At 39.2% G+C, this 20898-nt stretch overlaps 1 protein-coding gene across 6 annotated transcripts in view; it reads left to right on the plus strand.

Annotated features, from left to right (window-relative positions):
• Positions 1-20898, plus strand: part of LOC123819749 (transducin-like enhancer protein 4) — a 145308-nt gene that overhangs the window by 49212 nt on the left and 75198 nt on the right. For 4 of the 6 annotated variants that reach the window (XM_045840270.1, XM_045840271.1, XM_045840272.1 and 1 more), the window contains exon 6: positions 181-255. The exons of the other annotated variants lie outside the window; for them this stretch is intronic. In XM_045840270.1, the coding sequence (XP_045696226.1) occupies positions 181-255 (75 nt within the window). The remainder of the gene's footprint in view (positions 1-180; positions 256-20898) is intronic. 6 annotated transcript variants of the gene reach the window in all.

Consider the following 20898-nt stretch of genomic DNA (forward strand, 5'->3'; position numbering starts at 1 on the left):
TATAGACTCAAATGGACCTTAGGCATTGAGTCATCTACCACCCGAGACTTTTCTTTGAAATATGGAGACCCCTGAATCCTGTTTTGCGTGTAATTGAAGTTAGAGGACATGTTAGGAAAAGCTATTCTTGACCTACTAGAAAACAAATAATTTTATTCTGTTTCTGATCTTCATTTATAGCACCAGCAACAAGTGGTGCAGGCTGTGGAACGGGCCAAGCAGGTGACCATGGCAGAACTGAACGCCATCATTGGGGTACGTGGCCTTTCCATTTTAGCTCTGATCTTGGTGTTTGTCATCAGCTCTCTCGCTCGCTCTCTTTAAATTTTATTCCATCAAAAGGGCAAAAGGCAGTAGAGGACCACAAAGGGAAGTTAATCACCCTGCCCTTAATCTCGTGTGAAATTTGGTGGCTACCTCAGAAATTTTGGATTGCATTCTCACCAATTCAAGTTGACATGTTCCTGAAAACTCTCCCCTGAGGAGACTAGGCAGTTTTCATAATATTTCTTTCCTTTGCAGTCAGCTTCTGTTGCTAACCTATACCGGGAAAAGATTCATATTGCCCTGATGTTTAAAATGAGCTGACTTCTTTTATCTTTCCTCAGATACAGAGTATCTTAATATCATTGTTAGTGGAATAAAATGTACATTTTGCATCACCCTGCTACTCTTCCCTGTGATGAGTGGTTCGTAAGGGCTAGTGTTCACATGTAGAAGGAATAATACACAACACATTCTTGAAAAATCATTGGCCTCGTGAGAAAATCCTTCCTGGTGATTGATAGGAGCATGAATAGTGTTGCGTAGAAATCCTGCTGGAGTTCATGGGATTGGGCAGTCACTCTACTTGTATATGTTTTTGTTCTCCCAGATTAAGGTAACAAATAATGAAATAGGTGCTAAAACTTAGAAATAAAAGTGAGAAAATTGTAGCTGAAAAAGAACACAACATTCACATCTCTGTTTCTCTAGCTGGTGTAGTTCCTTGAGTTATTTTAATGAAGACACTACAATTGTACTTGCTTCTTTCTGCCCCCTCCCAAATACTTTCTATACATATATAATCTATATAATAGATTATAATACTTTCTATAATACTTTCTCCCAAATATAATCTATACACAAAAGTCTTCCCCCCTCCCCCCCCCCCATCAAACACTTTGAAATGCTAATTATTCCATTTACTTTCATTAAAATTCAAATTGCTGAGTGAAGATGCGGATAAGGGTCGCCTGATAATCTAAAGTGAAGATATTGCTTCAATTATGTCTCTGTCTTTTAACAAGGAAATCAGAACTCTGGGATGACGCAAAGGTGGTGGAGCAAATAGTCTGATTGAAACTTGTTTTTAATGGGCTGTTTTGAGCTCTGTTTTGTGTTTCTCTGACCACGTGAAAATAGTAGTAAATTAGAGACATAGTAAATGGAAAAGTAACCTTTATTTCCTCAGAAATGCCCCTTGGGAAGAAGAGGCTGAATCCAAACAAGCCACGTAGACTCACTTGTCATACATTTTCTTTGCTGGAAGCGTAGGGGAGAGGTGAGAGAGGAAATGCATTCCACGATTCGTTATTTCCTAAAATTCCAGAAGACAGCAGTGTATTAAATGTTTTAAAACATTGACAAAACTTTAAAATGAGCATTGTATGTAAAATACCAGCTGTGTTTGCCGGAAGTGTGTGTTGTGGTTATGTGGGGTGTATTCTGGTTACCACCTCTCCCAGGATCACTGGGGATTGAACCTGCATTGAAGGAGAATGGGTGGAGCAAGAGTGCACTGGCTCCTCTCTGGCTTGAGTTGTTCAGTGTTTGTACCAACTACTAAAATACAGGTATCCGTCCTACCTTATGTCTGGTTGATGGTCTTCTCTAGGAAGATGGAGCACTGTTTTGTTTCTTTTTCAAGTCTTATTACTGTCTGTACAGTGGAGAGATGAATTTAAATAAAAACACATTGTTTTATGTTGGAGCTGCTTAAAAATATGAGGGAAGTTGTAAAAATCAGAACAAGTCCCCATCCCTTCACATCAAGTATATTTCACTGCTGTTTTGTATCTATTTCATTTTACGTACTTTGTTTTGAATGGGACGGCAGATTGCCTTTTCTCCGGGAAAGGGTGATTTATTAGACTATAGCTGAGTAACTGACATAGATTGTGTATATATGGATTTAATTATTAAAATAAAACTAATTTAATTTTGTGACCTAGAAACTTATTTGAAGAACTAACTCAGAGCTGCCTGCTATCAAAGCAGCATATACTATAGTTGGTGGATCTGGTGGGAATTCCAAATTATTTGTATATGAGCAGAAAATGAAGTCAAAATCACATAGTCTGACTTCTGAAAAATAGGTTGCAGTAATAGAAAAACTCAGCAGTTTAGGGAGCCACAAACCAAGTAAGAAGGAAAGAGCTGGAAAATAAATGCACTTGATGCATTTCTGCTGCTGCTGCTGTTCTGTCTCTCTGGTCTTTGTCTGTTTCAGCCCTGGTAGTGCCTTGTGTCCAGTAGTTTTCAGACTTGTAACATTGTGGAATTTTAAATGCAACTGCTGTTGCCCTTGGGCATGGCTGAGCTGTGAGGTGCTGTTGTTTTGACCTCCTACCAAAAGTGATGAGAGGTCAATTTTAGATTTACTTGAGTCTTAGACTGTAGTAGGCAATGATTTTCTGTACCTAGGAGATGAAAATTTTCCTCTGGAGAAGCCAAGACCCATCTGAGTAAGCGCCTGCAGACGTTTATCACCACACATGTATCTTTTTTTATATGTATGCATGCTATCCAGACAAGCACAGTTGTTCTTAGATTTAATGAAATCTCATGAAGCACCTTTGTAACGCAGCAATATTATCCTACCTTCATTGGTAAATGAGCCAAACCAGTGATCCATGCCGTTTAAATGCAGAATGCTGGGGTGAGCCCCAAACCTGGAGAGGCTGCTTGTTCTCCTGACAATGAGCTAGTTGTGCTTAATGGAATGAAACACAGTTATGATGATTTTTTTCACAGGTCATGTTCAGTTTAAAACTGTTGACAGATTGAAGTAAGTTAAATATCACTTATCTTTTATTTATAAGGAAAAAAGCAGGAAAAATCCTACGTTGTTTTTTATGGTTAATATTTTATGTTTTGTTTGGATTGGTTGTATTTTCTGTATCCTTGAAGCCTTCCTGGAGTCCCCAAATGGGCTGAGGGAATGTTATGTATCTAGTTTGATCTTGTCATGTGCCCTACTAGCCACTGTGTTTTTAAATTAGAATCTCTGAGATCACACTGTAGGAACAGCACACAAATTGTAGTTTTAAATCAGTAATATGATCTAATTAGAAATGATGTTTTCATTTCCTGTATTATTAAATTGAGTCATCTGACTATCTTAAAATGCTTTTTAAATCCATTACACTATATAATCAGCACATGCTGTGTGAATGTGGTTATGCTTAATAAAGGAGGCTGACTTAGGAACCTCATAAAATGTCACCAAAGAAGCTACCATTAAGAAATAAAAGTTTTATTAGTATATTGGAAAAGAAAATGTTTGGTTTGTAAAAATAGAAAATGAGCTTCCTGCGGATTTCCCCCACTTTTTAAACCTAACTCTTTGAAGAAAAAAAGTGATAGAAATAGACATTTTTTTGAAAAAGCACACCCCCTAAAAAAACCCTTAAGAACAGAACAGGTATGCTATAGTGTTGAAGGAAAATGCAGTTTAGCACAAGAAATGCTGAACCTCAATTTTTAGCAGTGACATTTTAATGATAGGAAGTCTGCAAAATTATTTGCCATCAATTGTGAAGGCAATAACAAGCCTTGGTGGTTTTTCACACTCTCTGTGTTAAGTGCTTTTAGAATGACAGCGTAAACTGTGTTAGAGAACTCCAAGGAAGTAAAACTGATTAAAATGTTCATGCTTGAATGGTGCTGATGGAATAGTTCATTTGGACTTTCTCTACCTCCTGCAGCTCAAGCTGAAATATTAAAATTCAGTGGATTTAAATCTCTCTCCTCTCAGCTCAGGAAAAAAACATTACATTTTAATAGGTTTTAAACCCATAATTCATTGGTTTGGAGCAGCACTATTAAATCTATTTAAATATTACTTGTATTACTAAGGAAATGATTTAAATGACTTTGCCTTTACTATCCTATGTGTTTGAGTTATTTTAAAAAAAGACAACACCTTCGGTGGGGTTTTTCTTCCTCTTAGCATTTTGTTTTATTGTCCTTGTCGTGTGATTGGCCCTTAAATTATATACGTACACACTCCAGATAGGCATTTTGGCAGGAGGTTTTGTAGTATGACAGTTTTAAAATATATGTCCCTCTCTTTCCAATGTCGATTTCAAAACTGCCATTTTGAGTTTCAGAGGCATTTAGATGTATCATTGTGGTAATTTCCCTTGTAGCCTCTTTTAAAAATTAGCATTAGGCAAACCCCCAAAAGGTATAAATATGTGAGTGTATATAAAAACGTGTATGTGTGTTGTCCCTCCCTTACAGCACATGCCCAAATAACACAAAACCTGAAAGAAAATAAAAAAATATAACTGCTTTTTTCACAAAAGCACAAATGTATTAAGTAAACAAGAACTGTGTTTTCATCTCCTCTGTGTTCGCTACTGAAGGGCTTTCCAGAGGTGGTGGTAATTTTGCAGTAGTGCCATTACCCTGTTCGGGGCAGAGGTATTGTCCTTCCTGGGCCCCACCTCGTAGCCCCTTTCTCTCTAGCTGTCTGTTGCCTTTACAGCTTACATCCTGGCTTCACAGCTCTGCTCAGCTACACTGAAGAAAGCACTTGCATTTCCCCTGTGCTTATTGTGGGGCCTTTGTGGGACTCCACCTTTCACTTATGCATTTGCAGCTCTGAAAGGTGAGCAGGAATCACCCGCCCTCTGAAGGGTAAATCCTGGACCTGAAGGCCAGCAGTCAGTGGAATGTGAAGGGTGGACAGTTCTGAGGTGCTTTCTACATTTCTCCACAGAGTCCCAGCAGGATGGGGCCTCAGTTGCCAAATGATGGTGATTAGCTCTTGGTGTAGTGATTTAGAATATATCCTTGTTGTGTGTTGCCCTCCTCCAGTTCCCTTTCCCTTGGCCTGCAGCCAAGCCCTGTCCCTCCTGCTTTCCTGGAGGATCTAAGACCCTGGGGATTGGACTTCATAGGCCTCAGGCTCTGTAACAGGGTTTTCTGGTGCAGATAGGCAGTTACCTCAAGTACTAGAATCGTGATTGTTGAACAGCTCAGCTTTTACATTATTTTTTTAAAATAAATACTTTTCAATAACTTACAGGCAGGCTTCCCTTTCCTCTTGTTATTCCAGTTGATTACTACTGTACATTTTCTACATGTACATTATATGGGGTAAATTTAAAAATGAACTCTAACATAGATTTGCATTTTCTTAGAGATTGTTATTCTGGTTTTGTTACTGTCTCTACCGAATAGTGTGCCTGGAGCTTAAAGGCTTTATAAAATGTGCCGGCTGTAGGCGGCTTGATGTACTTGGATTGCTGAGATGGGGGCTGGGGGGCAAAAGGCAGGTGTTTTGCAGTTGTGGGGCTTGGCTTGCCTGTTCTCACAGAGTATGATAAGGCTGTGATTGCACAGAAGCCAACGCAGTTTTACATCCTAGGTCTCACCTTCCTCTGTATCTTACTTTGTTATGCCTGCCCTTTACCCTTTTTGTTGTTTTAAAAATCGGCTCATTTACTGTAGATCAGGGGAACTACATTATTGAGTGATGTCATATTCTAATCTTTGTGCTGCAATTCAGTGAAGTTCTGAGAGTCAGTAATTTGGCTTCTCATACAAAGACTCTCATAGTTAAGTCATTTTTTAACTCTGCCTCCACTTCAGAACTTACTATAAAAAACATATGTAAAGAGCAGGGTTTCTAATTTGTCCTTCTGTTCTGCACTCCATTAATCTCTATTACAAAGTTTCTCTAGAAGAAATTTCTAGAAGCTAGTCTCAGGGTGTTTGTTTTTTGTTTTATTTTGCTTTCATTTGTTCTTATAAATTGTTGCTAACATGAAATGGTACTATTTTTCTGTCTGTTGAGGGAAGGTGCCCTTCTTTTCCATCCTTCCCACTAATAAATGTGTTTCCACAGTTCAGGGAAGAGTTCAGCACACAGTGCAGAATGTCTGGGTGGGTACATCTGACATTGCTTAAGGCATGTGTGGGCGTTGGGCTTCTACTAGAGAAAGCAGCTTCCCAGAGCTGTGAATCTGCATTCCATTTGCTCCAGGAGCCCAGGGATCCTGGTGGAAAAAGGTTACAAAAAAAAAAACAGGTTATACTCAAAGCAACTTTCAAGCTTGTACATTACTATCCTTTTTTATTGTTACAGTTTTTGTTTGTTCTTTACATTTTTGCTTCCTCCTTTCTAATTTTCTTGCCAACCTCTTCCAGTAGTGTTTCTACAAGCAGCATCGCCAACTCCCATTTAGCCGGACCTTTTCCCTTGTGGACCCAGCCTGCCTTGTGTCACTCTAAGATAGGAGGGAGTGAGGAGGCAGGGCCAGCTCACTAAAGAGGCCACTAAAAGGTTAATGGCTTAAGCTAAGTTTTGAGGAAGATTGGTGTGTGTCCTCAAAGCTCCCTGGGATATCAGTTTGGGAATCCTTTTGCCTAAAAATGCATTTGTGGCCTTAAGTGTTCTAAGGACCTTGGCAAAAAGGTTAGAACCTTTCAGGGACAGTAAGAGTGATTTAATGATTACATCTACTGTTCATTCATTCAGCAAATACTTGAGTTCCTTTACCAAATCCTGTTTAAGGGGCACATTTTATTTTTACTTTGAATGATATTTTTAAATGTTTTTCTGAAGTGTACTCTGAAATGATCTTCAGATTACATTTAAATTATTTTACTAAGGCTTTGGTAGTTGTAAGCCTTCTAGTTTTACATTTTATTACACTGAATCAACTTTTAATTAACACATTTTAATTTTAATAAAACTAGTTTCAAAGGATGGCAGAGGAAAGAGAAACAGATAATAGAAAACAATAAGAATGAGACTGCATATACTTACAAATTTGTATATTTCTTTATATTTGTAGATATATGGAATTAGTAATCTAGCAGTATGCATTCATTATTCATATATTCTGTACATTTTTTAAGTCAGATTTATCAAGGTATAATTTACATAAAGTAAAATTTATTCCTTCTAGCATATAGTTGTGTGAGACTTGACAACTGAATATAGTTATGAACTACCTACCGCCACTGTCAAGATGGAGAATCTCTCTCTTTTCTGACCTGCCCACCCTTTCAAATTCCCCTGTTCTGCCCTGGTTGCTCTGGCTCAGTTGGTTGGGACAGAGTGCCATAAACTGAAAGGTCCCGGGTTTGGTCCCTAGTCAGGTCTCAGACAAAAGGCAACTGATTGATGTTTCTCTCTTGCATCAATGTTGTTATCCTTCTTTCTCTCCCTCCTCCTCTCTCTAATATCAATAAGTATGTCCTTGGGTGAGGATAAGAAATAAGTAAATAATGCTCTTGTTCTTTGTAGTCAGTTCTTTCTCCTCCCTAGACTTTGGCCAACTACCCATGTTTTTTTTTCCCCTCCCAAAGTGGGCCTTTAAAAAAATGTCTTATAAATGAAACTATATGCTATATAGCCTTTGAGTTTTCATCTTGCATTTAACACAGTGCATTGATTTGGTTGTTTATATCAGTGGTTAATTCCTTTGTAAGCCGAATAATATGTTCCATTTTATGGATATAACAGTTTGTTTAGCCATTCACCCCTGGAAGGACAGTTGGACTTATCTCTAGTTTTTGGTCATTATTAATAAAGCTCCAATAAATAGTCACATACAGGTTTTTATAAGTGAATTTAAATTTTTATTTTGGGGGGGGTCATTACCTATAAGTGGGATTGCTGAGTTATATGGTAAGTCTGTATTTAACTTCCTAAGTAACTGATGCGTTGTTTTCCAAGTGGCCGTAGTGTTTTGCAGTCTCACTAAGATGTATGAGAGAGCCTTTGCTCCACATCGTCATCAGCCCTTGGAATTGTAGGTTTTTAGCCATTTCTAATAGATCAATAGTAGTACTCCTGTTTTTATGCTTTTTCATAACAGCTATTGACATTGAATTTTTTTGTGTGTTATATGCCATCTTCTTTGATAGGTATCTTTACCTCATTGTTTCTTGTCAGTTATTTTTATTACATTTTGTGTTTTTAAATATTCTAGATATAACTCATATATGTATTTTGCAAATATTTTTTCTAGTCTGTAGTTGTCTAATTTGTAATGGTGTCTTTTGAAAAGCAGTTTATAACTGATGAACTATAATTTTAATGAATTTTTTTCCTTTATGAGTCTTTCCGTGTTGTCTTTCAGTAATCTTTGCCTCATTCAAGACCACAAAGATTTTCTCCCCATTTTTCTTCTAGAAATTTTATGTTTAGCACCATGATCCAGTTTCAGTGAATTTTTGTTTATGGTGTGAGATATGGGTAGAGTTTCTTCCTTCCTTTCTTCCTAGTTCTCTCCCTCCCTTATTTTATTTTTCCATCTCTCCTTTTTCTTTTCTCTCTCTCCTTCCTTCCCTTTCTTTCCTCCTTCCTTTTTTTTTTCCAGGTGAACATCCACTTCCACTGTTCATCATCATTTGTTAAACAGACTGTCTTTTCTCCATTGAATTGCCTTTGTACCATTGTTGAAAAACTGTTGACTATATGTGTGGGTTGATTTCTGGACTCTATTCTGTTCCATTAAACTGGATATCTGTTCTTTTGCCAATGACAAAATATCTTGAGTTCTGTAGCTTTCATTATTAACAATTTCCATTCCATTTTGTGCTTATTGAGTACTTTAGTGTCCTTGCCCTCTTTCCAGTACCCCTCAGAACTCAGGTCCTTACTCTTTGTATCCTAGAGGCTAACTGATGGAGGCTAAAGAATCCAATCTCAATGGGAAAACTTTCTTTTATGTCAAAAATGGTATCTCTTCTGACCCCAAGTTGCCTTCTCAGGGTGAGTGCATCTTCATCTCCTGCTAGCCCCGGGCACACCCTGATGTAGTCTCTAGTAGCCTCCTCCTTATAAGGCTTCTTGTTTGTGTATTTGTCTTTCTGTACTTCATGGTGCACACAGCAGCCAGAGTAATCTTTTTCTGAAATATAAATTGGATCCTATTGCTCCCCTGCCTAAACCCTTTCTCTGATGGCTGCCCATTTTGCTTAGAACAAAGCCTTAAGTTTTATACAAGATTTTGTGTGGAATGACTCTTTGCCTACCTTTCTGACTTCACATTCCACTCTCTCTCTTTATGTGACTGCCCTTCAGCCACATTGGCCTTTTTCTACTGTCCCTGGGTCACCCCAGGTGTCTTTTTGACTGAGGGTTTGTGCGTCAGCTGTTCCCCCTCTGGAGCACTCATTCTCCAGGTCCTTCCTGCATTTCCCAAGAAAGGACTTCCCTGGCTGGCAGACTTTAGTAGCTCTTTCACCCAGTTCATTCTCTGTCCCTTTAGCCCGTTTTCTTTTCCTCATAGTGCTTATCATTTATTGACGTGTGTGTGTGTCACTTTTCCTTCACACTCAGGTGAGATCATGTTCACTATTACAGCCATGGTACCTAGAACAATATGTAGCTCATTATTTTTGATAAATATTTGTATAGTAAGTACTCAGTAACTGTTCAATAAACATGCAGTGTGTTTATAATGTTTAATGAAGATATGCTCAGTAAGTATTTGTTAAAGGAACAAATCTTCTATTTTAATATATTTTCACATTTGGATTTTTCCCTTCACAATTTTGAGCCAACACTGAGAGGAAACATGGACTGGTAGGAAACACACTATCCCGGGTGTCATTCACAGTATGACCTTAGGAATGTCGTTTTCCACTGTAGAATACAGGGACGAAGCTCACAACTTACGAAGCGCTCTCTAGTTTTCTTACACTGTATGATTTTGTAAACATTTGGTGACTACAGAGTTGTTCTTTTTTTTAACTTCAGGGGCCTTTGTGTCAGTTATTTTTCTAGATTCATCATATCTCCAGACTTACATGTTTTTTTCTTCAAACTGGTATCTAAAAATAGAAAATGTTTATTGAGTATTGCTTTTTGTCAAGTATTGTACTGTGCTAAGCATTTGCATGTGTTATGTTGTTTACTATCCACATCAACCCATGTGGAAGGCAGTAGCATTGGTGTCCCAACTGTACAAATACTGAGGCCAAGGCTCTGAAGGAGTAGTTTTCTGAAGGCCACACAGGGAGAAGGTGGCAGAAATGGAATCTTAACTTAGACCTCGGAGCTCACACTTTTACACTTGTCCCTTATTTGTTCCCTCAGTTCCATGTTCTTCTTTTTTTCCCTTCATGATCAATAGTCTCTTCATCCCTATCTACTAATAGGATTGTCTAGTGCTCAATGAGGGGAGTGGGAATTGGGTGTGCCTGATGCACATACTAATTGGCTGGCATAAATTGTCTGTAACTTATTCTCATATAAGAATTAAAAGTTGTCATAAACACCACTACAAGGCAGGTGCTTCAAACCTGGGCCCAAGGGTCTTAGATTTTGTGCTTGGGTATTAGGCTGTCCAGTAGTAGCTCCCTGGAATGTTTGTAGAATTGAGTGTATATGTGTGTGGGGAGAGGGGTATGTACATCTTTTGGAGAAGAAATTTTGTTCTGAGATTCACAAAGGGCCCCGTGACACAAAGAATATTAGAGGCTATGCCTTACAGTACTAGAACTGTCCAAGAGCTAGATATGAAATAATGAAATATTTGGCGGAGGACACATAGACAGGAAACAGTTCTCTATATCATTATAATGACAATTGTTCAGAAATGCGGAAATCGGGAGTTTACACTGAATTGGTTTTTAAATATTGCCCAAGGGATGGGGGAGTTTCTTGAGCTATTGATAAATTTAAAAAAAAAAACACAAAAAAACAAAGCTCGTTTTGTTTATATTGCCATGGATATTATGGAAAATCAGTTAGCGATATAACGTATTTTGGGGGGTGCTGCAGAATTTTAGTAATTAGTTTATGTGTGGCCATGAGATGAAAAAGGTTGAAAATTGCCACTTTGAAGTTCTGGGCACAGCAGTGACTAAGGATTAGTCCTTGCCTCTTTGGTGCTTATAGTTTTGTGGGAGGGGTAGAGCCATAATGGGTAAATCATATTTATGTAAAGTTATGAACCAAGCACAAGGGGAGACTGACTGGGGTAGCAGTTGCCCAGTGAAAGCAAAAGTAAAGGTAAGCTAATTGCAGGCAGCAGCGGGGGAGGGAGTGGGGAGATGACTGGTAGAGGAGGGCAATAAAAGACCCACACCAGAAGCCAGTCAGGGACATCAGTAAGTTTAGAACCATAGGCATTGCCAATGTATTTCAGGGTGTCCTAGTTTTGAAATTATTTCATTGCCTTATGATATAAACTGTACTTTTCCTCTGCTTCCATTTCTCCATCTTGAAAAAACTTTCATTTCTCCATCTTGGAAACACTTATCTATCCTGCTGATAAATAACTACTTCATGGGATATAGTAATATCACAAACTTAAATACTGATGTTGACCTAATTATTAGCAAGATTTAGAGCTAAACTCCCTTTCCCACTCCCAAAACTTTTTAGGAAAACTGAAAATGACAACATTCTTGAACTTCTTTTAGGGCAACTCCACAGCTAGTCTGCTCTTTGTGATTCTCATACATTCCCCCTGCCCCCATTGGTAGATTCATAAGAAAGGGGAGAGTTTATCTTGGCTCGGGTTGTCTTCTGTGACCAGTAAGGGCAGTGCCACTGTGGTCTCAAAGCAAAGTGGCAGTCACGTTTGCATTTTTTTTTTAATTTTTATTTCCCCAGAGTGTTTCTGGTTGACCCAAAGCAATTTTTAGACGTAACTCTGCACAAAGTAATATCTGGGAGAGAAACTGTTGAGGAAAACAGTTCAAGCCTGCTGTCTACTTGGATTGAAAGCTCAGAGGTTGCTTTTGGGTTTCTTTCAGCCGTAGCCTCAGAACGGCTTCAGAGCAAAGATAGGTGTCAAGGCAGGCTTTGGGACGTGTTTTCCTGTAGTCAGAGGAGAGCCTACCTTCTCCTGTGGAAGGTAAAACATTCCAGGTGCTCTGTTCCGCCCTCCTCACAGGTGAGCTGTGGGCATGTGACCCTCTGCAGGTCAGTGAGATATCGGGGTGGCCAAAAAGTTCATCTAGGGCTTTTGTGTGTGTGTGTGTGTGTGTGTGTGTTTTGTAAAATAAATAAAAGACATATTTTTCATTTTCTTCAATAACTATTGATTTGGGTATTTTGAGTATGTTGGCTATTTCCTGCGTGGTATAGCATTGATTGTTCTCAGTGTCTCAAGTTGATTGCTGCCAACTTCAACTAGTCTGCCTGAATGTAGAGCATTGTGCAGCGAGAAATCTCAACCACGGAACTTTGCAAACCACTTTTGACATGTTCCATCAGTCACAGCACCTTCTCCATAAGCTGCACAAATCATTTTTTGCATTTCAGTTGCATTTTTAGCTTTCTTGAAATAATAAAGCACATTATGACAAAAGTTGTGTATTTTCTTCCATCTTCAGTATTAAAATGGCTACACAAAAAATCACAATTTTGATAATTTTTTTAAATGCACACTTCTTTGACAGCTGTCACAATAATCTTAACAAAATTGTTTTGAATGAAGTTGAAGACAACTAAGAATTACTAAAACCATCTTTCAGGAAAACAAACAAACAAACTTTCTGGCCAACCCAATAGAAGGAAATATCTTTTTCTTAACACAAAGACCCATAAAGAGAGAATTACCTTACCTTCTGCATTTGAACCTGGTTGTGCGAGGTTATGAGTTAATGCTTGGAGCCGTGGCAGCCATCTTGTGAGAAGGGAAATAGGCTGCAAGAGAAACCACAAGAATCAGAAAGATGTTGACCCAGAGTCTTGATATTGCCAGGCCATTCAATCAACCCTGCACTTATGTGTGGATTAAAAACCCACTTTATTTGGGCATTCTATAACTTGCAGAGGAATGATCTTAACTGATATATCACCATATATCTCAAAATTGGAAGCAACCTAAATTTTAACCTTTTGGCAGAGGATCACTTAACTGAACTCTCATATAATAATATCTATACAATGGCATATATTGTGCAATCATTATAAAAGACATAGTCAAAACATTACTTAGGGATATAGGGAAATGTTCTTTGATATACACTAGGAAAAGAAACATTTTATACTACCAGATAGCATGATGTTAACATTTATTTAAAAATGTTTATATATGCATTGAAAAAATACTGAATGTACTCATCAACATTATATTAGTAGTTTTCTTTGGCTGGTAGGATAATGCTTGACTTAATTTCTTTCCATTCTGCTTGTCTTCATTTAACATACAGCTTCTCTGATCTTTATGAGTCATGACTCTAAAAGTTATGAAGCTAACACTGCTGTACAGAAAGAAAGTATTGATTTTAAAAAATTATATATTTGTAGACCCATTCCTCCTCTCTTCCACCCCATCTGAGTAAATGGGGAGTAACTCCATCTATCCAGTTACTTCAGCCCCAACTTTACAAGGTATATATCCTGAACTCTTCACCTTTTCCTTCCATAACCATGTCTTTGCCTTGCCATCTCATGCTGGGGGAGGGGGGTGCTTCTTGCACAGAGCTCCCCCCTTCCCACCCCGGCCGCAGTGGATGAGAATATTCCTACCAAGACATGATCTGCTTGGGGAGGAAGGCTGACCAGCCTCTCGGAGGAGAAGGGTGTTTTAGCCTTTCTCTCTGGGCTTTTACTGAGTTTAGTTTGCATAGGGATGCATATCAAAGAAAGGAGGTATGGTTTATAGCTAACATTTCTGGGATCACAGGGGTCCTTTTGAGTCAGGGTCTGGTAGAGTGATGCCAATCGGCTGTAAAACCTTGAGAAACACTTTGTGCTTGGACCCTTAATATTTAAATTGAAGACATTCTTAGCAAAGCAGGTTTCACGGGACTTTGTGTGTTCTTTCTTAGGCCCAGCCACCCCTCATTGGGAACTACTGGTGTCCAGCACAGGGCTGCACTCCTTATTGGCATTGTTTCAGACCTGAATCAGGTGGGGGAAGCAAGGCAGCCAAGAGATTAGGATACTTTTTACAGATAGAATGAGGACTCAGGCTATGATAAAGCCGAGGGGTGAGGGGTTTTTTGTCTCTTCTCCACAATCCTCCAAGTCCTTTCCCTGATGGCCCCTTTGTGACTATTCCTGTCCTAGGTGGTTCCTTTCTCGAAGAATGGTACCCATTATTGACGATCCAGCCGTCCTCCAGGGGCCAAGCAGGGCGAGGATAAGTTTTGTCTCCTTAGTGGCTTATGGTCCCCAGGTCCCCTAGCCGTGGGGCCTTTTTGCCTGTCAGCAGAGTTACAGCCTCTGAATCCAGGCAGGACAGTTCCCAACAAGATCAGATTATCTCAGCTCTTTCAGTTCTTTGTGATTTGTACTGCCACAGCCCTAATCCAAGTCATCGTTTGTTTTTTTGTTTTTGTTTTTGTTTAATTTTCATTTGAACTCCTAGCTTGATCTTTCTCCTTTCACCTGGCCACTCTCACATCCAGCTTCACATAGCATCTGAACATTTAAAAAAATTACATTATATAATATATTAATTCAAGACTTGTTTGTCTTTATGTAGGCCAATGAAATAGAATAAAGTACTCTGAAAAAGATCCACTCAGTATGTCAGAAAGGCAAGCATATTGTTGGGGTGGTGGGGTGGATACTAGTAAATACCAGCGGAAGATTTCTTGGTTATTCCTGTGCTAAAAGTGAAATTGCCTCCAACTTTCTCATGTACAGAAGTCTATCTGAAAACCATGAAGAGACACCTTTTAAATTTCCAAGAAAGAGAAGACTCTTTTTCATCTTGGGATAGAAAAGGATTTCTTAATGGGTCACAGAAAGCTCAAGTGAACTATAAGAAAAAAGATTGATAATATTGCTCAGTTAAAATTTTTAAAAAGTGTTTCTCAAAAGATATCCTAAAGAGGATGAAAAGACAAGCCTGAAACTGAAGGAAAATATTTGTAACACATATAGACAACAAATGATTATAATCCACTTTATACCGGTTAAGTACAAACTTCAAGTCCAACTTAAAACCAAAAAAAAAAAAATCACCTGAAATAGCCTAAAGCTCTCAGTATTCTTAAAACCATGACCTGATACCCACAATATTTGCATTGTACCACACTGTCCCTTGCTCACTGGGTTCCCACCAAACTTCCTCTTTCTTCCTTCCTGTAGTGATGTACAGGGCCTTTTCTGTTCTGGGCCGTTGCCATTGCAAAGGCGTCTCTGTCATCTCTGACTCGGTTCTCCCAGCTCTCTGCAAGGTGCTCTCATTCTCGTCCTTCAGGTCTCAGTTCAAAACTCGTTTCCCAGAGTGGCTGTCTCTTGATCCTTAGGAATGAATGATGGTTTGCCTCTTATGGTGAGACCTTCCTAGTTAGAAAAGGCCCTGATGGTGCCGCCAGTGGCTCACCACTGGACTGGATAGTTAGGGGCTTGTGCTCCGCTCATAATGCTGACAGAACTTCCCATGACTTTATCTTGGGCCTCATATGGGCTGGTGTTCGCCTGTAAAATCCTACACCCAATTCCAGTAAGGGGCATTTGCCCACACCACCAAGCAGTTCTCTGACACCATCTGGGTATCCTACAATTCAGCTCATTTCTGAAGCTGTCTATCTGGAGATAGCATTAGATCCCACAGGTTAAGGGCTCAGCCCTACAAAGACTGCCCCTTACCCCCACTTCAGATGCCAGTTGCAAGTCCAGGTTGTCATCTGTTCTGCCAGCATCCCCCTTCTTTGGTTGCATTTTCTAGAGCATCTCACGGAACTCGGGGGAACATTTTACTAACTGCCTTACCTGTTTATTATAAGGATGTAATTCTGGAATAGGCAGGTAGAAGAGATGCATAGGTCAAGGTATGGGGAAAGGGCACGGAGCTTCTATGCCCTCTGTCTTTACACCACTCTCCCCAAATATCCAGGTGTTCACCAACTTGGAAGCTTCCAAACTCTGTCCTTTTGGGGTTTTTGTGGAGGTTTTATTACCTAGGTATGTTAGATGAAATCATTGGTAATTGATGACTAGACTCATTTTCCAGCCCCTCTTCCCTTCCCTTTCTTGGGAAAGGCGGGGAGGGGTAGGACTGAAAGTTGCAACTCTATAATCAATCACGTGGTAGATTCTACAGCCAGCTGCACCCCATCCTGCTTCTTGGGTGTCTTTCCGTATACAATTCATTGACATATCAAAAAGTCTCTACACTGCTTTCTTTCAGGAAATCTGAAAGGGTTTTAACACCTCTGTGCTAGGAATGGTAGGCAATAGCTAAATGTATATTTCTTTTCCCTTTTTTTTTCAGGATTTTATTTAATTATCTTTAGACCAAAGGGACAGGAGGGAAAAAGGGAGAAAAACATCAGTGTGTGGTTGCTTCTCACGCTGCCCCTACTGGGGAACTGGCCTGCAACCCTGACATATGCCCTGAGTGGGAATGGAACAGGTGACCCTTTGATTTGGAGGCTGGTGCTCAATCCACTGAGCCACACCAGCCAGGGCCAAATGTGTATTTTTTACAAGTCACAATATCTCAGCTGGTTCAGTGTTTTTCATATTGCAGGTTATGAGACCCATGAGTGTGCACTGAAATCAATTCAGTGAGCCATAGTCAACATTTTTTATTAAACAATAGAAGATATTGAAAATATTACGGTGTACTGCTCATGTTTAGATTGTTAAACTTTTGTTTTATTTACATGTGTATTTTATGCAAATGCATACATGAACCACGTGAGTTGTGGTCAAGATGTTGGAAAACAACTCATCTGGATGTCACCTGAGGTTCATTCTGCTTCTTAAGTTCTGTGGTCAGTTACAGGGTTACTAAAGAACCTAAGGTAGATCAAGGCTTTTTAAATGCAGCTTCACTTCTTTTAAGTACTCTGAAGCAACTAAAGAAAGTCTTTCTGAGCATGATCCCTTAGCTTGGTGACTTAAATAACTAGGACACAAAATGAAGCATTGATTTCAGTAGGATAAGGTTAAAATCTCTGGGAAAAATTCTTTAAATAGTTCAAATAAGCCTGTAGAAAGTTGTATTTTTATTATTAATTTGCTTAGGAATACTTTTCCTAGTAAGCTTTAAACCAATTCAGAAAAAATTCTAATAGAATCTTCAATGGGAAAGTTAATTTTATCAGGTTTTCTGGACTGTTTCCCCCTTCGTTTCTTGCTGTTATTACTTTGTGAGTTAAACTGCAAGTTAAGACATGGACTGACTCACGGGATTTGCTTTCTGGTTACCTGTCGTTCCCTTAAAGACCAGTCCAGGGCTCTCCAGGTCCACAGAGATCTGCGGTTTCAGTGTGAGAAATGTCCTTGCAGTGGTAATCTTTTTCGGTTGCTGTAAATGCAGGTTTTTCCCCTTGTAAATCTCCCGTTTTAAGTCATCAGGAATGAGTTACAGATAAGCCTAGGTTAAAAAAGTCTTTGTCCTTTTTATTATTACTTAATTCCATATATTCACTTAACTTTTAGCTTTTGCTAGAGATATTTATCAAAAGCAAGAACTCCCAGTCTTTTGGCTAGAATGGCACATCTTATCTTCCCCATCCCCACTAGTATAGGGAAGTGTAAAGAGTAATAAGACAGATACTGTGTACTAGACTCACCAGTTAATAGTTTGCCATTTTTTCTTTCATGCATACACTTTTTGTTTGTGCTTAACTTCTTGAGGGTAAGAGAGACATTTTACCCCTTATCAGCGTGCACCTTATATGAACAAGGGTATTTTCCTGTATGAGCATGCTATCCATATATCACATCCATATATCCATTGTATAGTTCATATTCACATTTCTCCATGTGCACTCAAAATGTCCTTGGTGGCACCTTTTTCTTCATAGTAGTTTTCCCTCAATCTAGGACTCGCACTCGAAAATGCTTCTTTTATCCTCTGTCTTTAGTCTCTAATGTAGAATACTCCCCCAGCCATGTTACTTTCTGACTTTGGCATTTTGAAGACTCTAGGCCAGTCTGTGGGATGTCCTACAATCTGGATTTTTCTGATTGTTTTTTTCATGTAGATTAAGGTTAAATATTTTTAGTGAAAATACTGCCTAGGTGATGTTGTGTATTTCCAGTTTCATCACATTGTTGGTGAAACTAGGTAATCTGTGGGGTGATGACTTTGACACTCTAAATAACCTTTTCTCCAGCAGCTTTTTTTTTTTTTACCCAGGGGTTTTAGCATCTGTTGATGCTGTTAATATAATACAGTAGTAGTGAACTAGTACATTTTTAATTCTTTGTTCTCTTAAATTGACATAATTCTGTAAAGAAGAAGTCCTTTTCCTATCCCTCCTCATTGTGTGTGTGTGTGTGTGTGTGTGTGTGTGTGTGTGTGTACAGGAATATGGCCTTCTGGGCACCTTTTTCCAGTAACAGCAGCCACCACTTACTGAGTGTTTATTACTTGCCAAGTACTGTGCTGAGGGCTTTTTTATACATAATCTCATATAATTCTCCCAACATTCTTGGAGGAGTAGATTTTATAACTGTTACCATTTTTTACACAAGAAAACTGAGGCTTGGCAACTTAAATGACTGGGTCTTGCTCACATAAATTGTAAGGATTCCAGCCAGGTAACTGATGCCACCACTTACGATCTGGAATGCCATCCAGGGTGTTCTTTCTCAGACTCTGCCCCACCCCCAGGGTCCTGACTAAAGGGCACTTCTCAGCCCAGGGAGTGAAGGTACCAGCCTGGTCCCTGGCCCTCCGCTGCACCTGTTTCTCCATTTCAGAGTCTATTTTCCCCTCTCCCCCAGTTCCTCTCCAGTTTCCCCCACTTCTCTCCTAGCGCAGCGCCTCCAGGTTGGTTCAGGGCACACACACAAGCTCAGTGCGCCCAGCTTGGCCAGCTGGTTGGAAGAGTAGTGCGGATTTGGGAGCCATCCTCTAGGCTTTGACTTCAGAATGTGCCACAGCCCTACTTTTTTTCTTGGGGTACCATGGATCCCATTCCTGAAAACTTAAAAAAAAAGAGTTATTATTTTTTATGATGCTTAAATTGTTTCAAACTTTACCAGTGAAGACCCCTTGTGTTTTGCTCATTGTCCTATTTGTCACTCCCTTTTAGTTTCATAGTTTTACTCACCGTTTCTTTCCTTCTCCCTTCCCTTCCCCTTCCCCTTCCCCTTCCCTTCCCTTTCCTTCCTTCCTTCTTTCCTTCTTTCCTCCCTCCCTCTCTCCTACCTACCTACCTACCTACTAAGATACAACTAGAGGTATGTTCTTTGCCACTGGGTGTCATTGCTTCCAAGAAAAATGCCCCCCCCCCACCCCTTTTTTTGGTGAGGTAGCATTCTTCTGCTGTTGATAGCATGGCAGAAATGAAGGGTGGTAGAAAGAAAACCTCTGCCTGGTTTCTAGTCAGAGTTGTCCAGGACGGCAGAGGATGTGTGCAGACTACAGCTCTGGCCTCACTCTGCTCCTTCCTGGTCGTTAGCCTGTCAGGCCCTTGTGGTCAAATAGTTGGGACATTCTATTAAAAAGAATTCCTGTTTTTGAGGACAGAAAGAAAGACAACATTTCAAAAGGCATTTTCTGTGAACTTGATTTGCCTAGTGGTCCTTTTCTACTCTTCCGTACAAACTTGAGACTGCAAGGAAGTAATTCTTTGTGATAGAAACTCTAGTAAAACACTGTTAACAGAATGGAGGGGTGTGTACCACATTACTGCTACATATTTTCAGAAATAATTACTGGCTACTTTTTAAAATTATCTAAATGGAGTACTTGACTTAAGTTTAAAGTTCACTCCATTTTCATGTTTATTCTCTTGAATGTCTAATCAAGGGAACAGAAAAAAGGATTTTTATTTTGTATTGTAGTTTCAGGTATGAGTTTTTTTGTTTGCTTTTTAATGTGGTAAGGTACCCAAAAATAGTAATGGCCTAGGAATCCAGTGCGAAGAATTTTTCAGTTTTGATTACATAGAGTATATGACAAGTATTTTATTTTAATGTTAAATTGGTACTAATGTTTAATTGGCCTATGCCCTCCTCTTTGATTCTTGGGCGTAATAGTTTTTTTTTCCTTCGGAAGTCAACATTTTTTAAACCGCTTAGTTATGATTATCTGGAGCAGCAATTTTCAACCTTTTTCATCTCATGGTGCACACAAACTAATTACGAAATTCTGTGGCACGGCCAAAAATAACATTTTTTTACTGAACTGAGGGAAAAATAGGTATAATTTTGATTCATTCACACTGATGGCTACTGTTATGTTGGCTGTTGTAATTTTTTTCACAGCCTAAGAGGAACAAAAGGTCAGTGCCCATGACTAAATTGTCAGTTTTGCATGTTTTAAAAATTCTTGCACATGGTTGAAATTCGCTGATCTAGAGTAGTGGTTATAAATCAGTGTTGGAGTGTGCTCTTACACATTTCCTTTCATCTTTATGTTTCATCTTTATGTTTCCTCTTTTATGTTTCTTAGTGCCACTGTAGGATAAAGTAGTAAACCTTTGCAGGGTAATTGCTCTGTAATTGACACAGTTGGGGCAGAAATCAGAGGACAACATTAAAGCTCTTGGAAAAAGCAAGCTTTTCCAGTGTTGTAGGACAGTCCGAAAGGTGATGCTACTCTCAGGTCCTTGAACACCATCCAGAAATCTGACTCCTATTCCAGGGAGCCTGTGTTGATGGGAAGACTTGATAGAGATTTTTTTTATATTGAATTCTTGAATGTTTTTTGAAACTTGATAAATCCACTTTTATAATAGAGGAAACCATGAATGGAGCTCAGTGTAGTTGTTGGTGACATTAGTGTTTTT

Source organism: Phyllostomus hastatus, unplaced genomic scaffold (assembly GCF_019186645.2).
Source record: "Phyllostomus hastatus isolate PE091 unplaced genomic scaffold, TTU_PhHast_1.1 phas_contig_34, whole genome shotgun sequence".
In the NCBI taxonomy this organism is placed as follows: domain Eukaryota; kingdom Metazoa; phylum Chordata; class Mammalia; order Chiroptera; family Phyllostomidae; genus Phyllostomus; species Phyllostomus hastatus.